The 6526-nt window shown below is 45.7% G+C and overlaps 1 protein-coding gene across 3 annotated transcripts in view; it reads right to left on the bottom strand.

The window, feature by feature from the left end:
* Window positions 1–6526, bottom strand: part of Mphosph9 (M-phase phosphoprotein 9) — a 71929-nt gene that overhangs the window by 32752 nt on the left and 32651 nt on the right. For all 3 annotated transcript variants that reach the window (XM_021186757.2, XM_021186755.2, XM_029533849.1), the window contains 2 exons: window positions 3363–3450; window positions 1772–1987 (listed from right to left, as the gene is read on the bottom strand). In XM_021186757.2, the coding sequence (XP_021042416.1) occupies window positions 1772–1987; window positions 3363–3450 (304 nt within the window). The remainder of the gene's footprint in view (window positions 1–1771; window positions 1988–3362; window positions 3451–6526) is intronic.

Below are 6526 nucleotides of genomic sequence, written 5' to 3' on the forward strand. Positions count from 1 at the left end.
TCAACATCTTCCACATATTCTCAGAAGAATGAGGAGTTCTCATACCTCAGGACTCATCTTCCTGGGTTGCCTTTTTTTTCTTTTTTCTTTTTCTTTTTTCTTTGGTTTTTCAAGACAGGGTTTCTCTGTGTAGCCCTGGCTGTCCTGGAACTCACTCTGTAGACCAGGCTGGCCTCGAACTCAGAAATCTGCCTGCCTTTGCTTCCCAAGTGCTGGATTTAAAGGCATGTGCCAACACTGCCTGGCTATGAATCCAATTTTAAGTGAAATTAAATCCACATAAAATCTGACACTCTCTTCTGGCCTTTGTACATACCAAGCAAGCACACAATACATATGCACGCACACAAAACATTCCTACACACAAAATACAAATAAATAAATCTTAAAAACAATTTATACCTGGGCTTCGCAAACAGCTCAAGAGCTTCTGATGCGCAGGCCTGCACTCAATCCTTGAAAGCCACCACACCATGCGAGAACCAGCCTCGGAAAGTCGTCCTCTGACTTCCACACACATGTGCCCACACTCACACATCATACATACTATACGCATACATAATAAGGTTTAAAAAAAAAATCAAGCTAAGCTAGACAGTGCATGCTTTTAATCCCAGCACTCTGGAGGCAGGGAACAGCTGGGACTACACAGAGAAACCCTGCCTGGAAAAAAGAAAAAGAAAAAAAAAAAATCAAACTGGCTCTAAAGGACCATAGATGCAGCTATACTGGCAGTATAGCTTGCAATGTCCTGGACTCTATCCACAACACCTGGGACAGGGAAGAGCAAATGGACGATTATGACACACCACAGACAGTAAACACACATACATACACACACACAAACACACACACACACACTCACATTAGGGTTCTAGGCTCTATCTGTGCAATGGGATGGGGTAGGAGCGGGTGGCAACACACAAGAACAGAAACAGCCAGGCATGGAAATTAACACCTGTAAGTGTTAACACTCAAGAGACTGAGGCAGGTGAATCATGAGTTCAAGGCCAGCCTGGGCTACACGGCAAGCCCCTCTCCTACAAAGAACCCTGCTCTAAATCTGCTGATGTCATTTTATCCTGCCAGACACAGCTATGACAACTGCAGTTCTGACTCACTAGAAACAGAAGAGGCAGGGAGCCGAGGCAGCCTTCTGCAGCCGACTTCCTGCTGTAGGATGAAGGAGCCGGGGCAGCCTTCTACAGCCGACTCCCTGCTGCAGGATGAAGCTTGCCGTGACCGCTTCCATCAAGAGGGTTATGTGGAGACACGAGCACTCAGCTACTCTGGCGTCTAAGGCTTAAACCGAAATGTGCCTAGGAAAGCCATCACGGCTTCCGAGAGTACACTAGCTAACGCAGGACTTTCGGCCAGCTAGGGCTTGAATGGCAGTGGTCCCCACGGGCTTCGTTTGAGCACTTGGTCCCCAGCTAGGGCTTGAATGGACAGCGGTCCCCATGGGCTTCGTTTGAGCACTTGGTCCCCAGCTAGGGCTTGAATGGCAGCGGTCCCCACGGGCTTCGTTTGAGCACTTGGTCCCCAAGCTATTGGCACTGCTTAGGAAGGTTGTAGAGACTTCCCAGAGGAAGTGAGGCTAAATGTGACTGTCATGTGACCACGCAGCCCCCTGCTCCTGCCACCACCCTCCCCTGCCTGTAGCCATGGTTTTCCCCTTCGTGATAGATGATCTACCTGAGCTGTAAGCCCAAACCAACCCTTTCTCCCTTAAGCTGCCTTTGCCTGAGGAAGACCTGGGTTGGCGACTTACATCCTGAAACATCTTGTTTTCTTGTCTCAGCCTTGTTTCTTTGTCGTCTGAGAGCTTGTAAGCATTCTCGAAGGCTTCCTCCAGCTCCTGCAGCCGACACTTCAGCCGAGCGATGGTGTTATCTTTCTCTTTGTTGCTTGTCCTCATTTCTTCAATTCGTTCCTGCAAAACTTTGGAGGCACTGCTGGCTGCATTGAAGCGCTCTCTCAAGTCATTCTGCACAGAAAAGATGGAAATAAACCACTCTAAGTGAAGATGCCTCGGTGTTAGCTAAAAAAATGATGTGCATTAGAACAAAACTCAAAAATGATGTGTATTAGAACCAAACATACAGATGGGAATAAGCTACTTTAGCATTTTGTTGTGTCTCAGGACAGAGTCTAGAAAGGACCACTCTAATGAAACAACGCCACAAGATTAACCAAAGGTGGACACAGAAAACAACTACACAGGGATGCAATGATTCCAGGACCCACATGTGGGACTGTTTGTGGACAACCTCAATGAAGAAACAGATAACCACAAACGTCAGAGGAATTATGAAACTGTCCTAGAATACCCTGCTTAAAACTAGCATGCTGGGGATGGGAGCCTTTTAAAAAGCATTTATTTATTTTATGTATGGGTACACTATAGCTGTCTTCAGACACATCAGAAGAGGGCTTCGGATTACATTACAGATGGTTGTGAGCCACTGGGTGGTTGCTGGAAATTGAACTCAGGACCTCTAAAGAGCAGTCGGTGCTCTTAATCACTGAGCCATCTCTCCAGCTCAGGATGAGGGCTTTTTAACCATACTCTATGAAAATACGAAATTAAAAATGCATTTCACATGTTAGCATTCATTCGATGTTTATATCTGGAATATCACATAGGTGCCAGACCACAGGATGATGTCAAATGTAAGATTTAGGCTGGGTTTAATACCTCGTGCCCCCATCCACCTGGTTTGAAAGGCTGAACTGCAAAGACTGTTTAAGCCCACGAATCCAAGACCGCTCTAAGCTATAGCACAGCAAGACCCATCTCTAAACAAACAACAGAAAATAAGATTAACAAGAAGAGATACTAATCCCTAACTCCGTGCTGGAGTTTGCCACTTAGACGGAGCCAAGTGAAACAAAGCAACAGAGAAGCCTGGGGTGACTCAGTTTCTAGACACTGGCCTAGCTTAGCAGGGACCCGGATTCTCCCCAGAAGGGGACCAGGCATTAAAGCAGAGACAATATATGGAACAAAACAGGCACTTTTCACCAAAATTTTGCTTCTAAGGTACTATATAAAAAATAAAACAGCCAGGTGTGGTGACCCACACCTTTAGTCTCAGCACTTGGGAGGCAGAGGCAGGCAGATTTCTGAGTTCGAGGCCAGCCTGGTCTACAGAGTGAGTTCTAGGACAGTCAGGGCTGTACAGACAAACCCTGTCTCGAAAAACCAAAATAAATAAATAAATAAAATAAAACAAACAAATAAACAACAAACCCAGCATCTTCGCTCCTGGTTACACACCCAGTCAGTAAGACTCAAGCTGCCGTGATCCACACGTTTTAAACATCATACACTAGACCCAGCCCCTCAAACAAGCACGTACCACTTCTATTTCTAGCAAGTTATTCTTCTTCTCAAGTGTGCGCACCCGGCTAGTAGCTTCATTCAATGCACTGTCCAGCTGGCCACACCTAGGAAACAGAAATTTAGGATCAGTTAGAAAACAAAGAGCGGGGCTGGTGAGATGGCTCAACACTGACTGCTCTTCTGAAGATCATGAGTTCAAATCCCAGCAACCACATGGTGGCTCACAAAGATAGCTACAGTGCACTTACATATGATAAATAAATAAATCTTTAAAAAAAAATAAAGTCTAAAAAAAAAAAGAAAGAAAGAAAACAAAAAGCATTAAACAAAGCCAAGAAGCTTGCCGATATGTAGAATAAAGCAAGCTCCTCAATGTTAGCCAACACCCCTTTTGTACAAGCGCATCCTGCATCCCGTCCGGATAGTCTAGTATCAAAAGACAAAAGATAAAGCCAGGATCAGAAAGCTCCCTCAGAAATAGCGAGAGGAAGGTTTTAGTTTAGAACACAGCACGAGACCTTGAGGTCAATTATCAGCACCAGAGGACAAAAGGGAGAACGTTAGGCTGTGAAGAGAGATACTGAACTAGTCACAGCAGTGATAGGAAAGGTGGACGGCACTGTGGCCTTCAGCAGAAGCCCAAATGTGGCATCTGTGATGATGAAGATAAACACTTCACCTGCAGACTGTGCAAGCTCATGGAGACACGGAGGACAGAGGTGACCGGGGTCAGGGAAAGGAGTTAGGGAGGGGATGATCCTCTAATAAGCATGGGGCTTTAGTTCGTTATTGATTTTTGTACTTCACTTGTCTTTTTCCAACATTTATATATTTGCACTGGGTCAGGTTGGGGGGCTGCTGGGTACTGAACTTACTACATCATACATGGTAGGCAAGCACAGTACCCAATGAGCTACATCTCCAGGATAGAATTTCAGGGTTTCCCCCCCCCCTTTTTTTCATTTACTTATTTATTCAATGGGGGATGGGGGTAAATACATGCTGGGGTGTGTGTGTGTGTGTGTGTGTGTGTGTGTGTGTGCAGACAACCTGCAGTAATCTCTTCTTCGTTCCTTCTACCATGCAGTTTCCAGAGATCAAACTCAGGCCGCCAGGCCTGGCATAAGGTCCAGCTCCCTACCCAGAATTTGCTTTGCAAGTCGAAACAGTTCTGGGGCTGGATGGCCGCACAACAATGCGAACAGATTTCAGTCACCCAACCGCACACATAAAACAGTGAATTCCTTCTACATAATTTGATATTTAAATTTGATATTTTTAAAACAGAGAACACTGTACAAAATGGCTTGGTGTCAGCATGGAGAACTCTGCCTGGACGTACACGTGTGCGTTACAGTTTCTGGAAGGATGTGAAGAGCTGGGCTATTGGAAGCCAGGGCACAGCGTCCTTTCTGAGCTATTTCTAACTCCATGCTAATGCGCTGTTCTTTTTGTGGAACGTCTACCTGTGTGAAGAAACTGGAAGGATCTCAGCTGTCATCTGTAGGACCGCCACCCACCCCCTCTGAGAAAGGGTCTCTCTTTGGCCTGGGGCTCACCAACTACTCTAGGGTGGCAGGCCTGTGAGCCCCCAGTGTCCTTTTGACCCCACCTCTGTGGCATGGAAATTACTAGTGCACCACCATGCTCAGCTCTTCTTTACATTGCACAGCCTCACACTTACAACGCAAGCACTTGGCCAACGGAAGCATCTCCCCAGCCCTCAAATGTGAACCCCGCCCTTTTTGTTTGTTTGTTTTTTGTTTTTTGTTTTTCGAGACAGGGTTTCTCTGTGTAGTTCTGGCTGTCCTGGAACTCACTTTGTAGACCAGGCTGGCCTCGAACTCAGAAATCCACCTGCCTCTGCCTCCCAAGTGCTGGGATTAAAGACGTGCACCACCACTACCCGGCGTGTGAACCCTTTTTTTAAGATTGCATTTTTATGATTTTATTTTTTAACTAATCCTTTGAGATTTCATCTCATGTGCACAGGTACCTTCCTGTGTGACTGTCTGCACGCCATAGAGGTACTACAGTGTCTGGGAGGGCACCGGATCTCCTGAGCCTGGAATTACAGACAGCTATCGGCTGCTAAGAGAATGCGGGAAGTTGAACCAGGGTTATCTGGAAGAGCAGCCAATGCTCCTAACTATTGAGCCATCTAAAGATAAGATTGATTTTATCTTTAATCGTGTATATACGTATGTGTGTGCCATATATGTGTGTGTACAGATATCACTAGAAGCCAGAGGCAGGAGGTCCTCAGCAGCTAGAGGTATAGGCAGCTGTGTGCTACCTCACAGGGGTGCTGGGACTGAACTTCCTTCTGGAAGAGAAATATATGCTCTTAATTGTTGCCCCTAAATTATGATTCTTATAAAGAAGAATTTTCTTGCAAATTATCAAAGACCAGACTGGCGAGATGGCTCAGTGGATAAGAGCACTGACTGCTCTTCTGAAGGTCCTAAGTTCAAATCCCATTAACCACATGGTGGCTCACAACCACCCATAATGAGATCTGACGCCCTCTTCTGGTGCGTCTAAAGACAGCTACAGTGTACTTAGACATAATAATAAATTAATCTTTGGGCCAGAGTGAGCAGGGACTGAGTGAGAGGAGTTGATTAGAGAGAGCGGGGCCAACCGAGGCAAGCAGAGGTCCTGAGTTCAATTCCCAACAACCACACAATGGCTCACAACCATCTGTACAGCTACAGTGTGCTCATATACATAAAATAAAAATAAATAAATCTTAAAAAAATTTATCAGAGAGTCAACAAGGTCCACAAATCTCAGCTACCATCTGACTTGGTGTTTAATGATTAAACTGTATGAGGAATGGGTTGACACTGACTGCATGCCAGGTCTATGTTAAATACTTGAAATTCAGCTTCACAATCTTTCTCTTACAATATTTGCGTGTGGAGAGTGTGTGTGTGTGTGTGTGTGTGTGTGTGTGTGTGTGTGATTTGGGGGGAGGGGGGAACGGAAGGGAAGGAGGGGAAAGGGGAGGGAGGTATGCAGAGTCCAGAAGAGGGTACCAGATTAAAATGGGAAAAGACAGTGTAGAGGTTCCTCCATCTTTTATTCTTTTTTTTCCTGAGACAGGGTTTCTCTGTGTAGCCCTGGCTGTCCTGGAACTCACTTTGTAGACCAGGCTGGCCTCGAACTCAGAAATCC

Source organism: Mus pahari, chromosome 23 (genome assembly GCF_900095145.1).
Source record: "Mus pahari chromosome 23, PAHARI_EIJ_v1.1, whole genome shotgun sequence".
Taxonomy (NCBI): domain Eukaryota; kingdom Metazoa; phylum Chordata; class Mammalia; order Rodentia; family Muridae; genus Mus; species Mus pahari.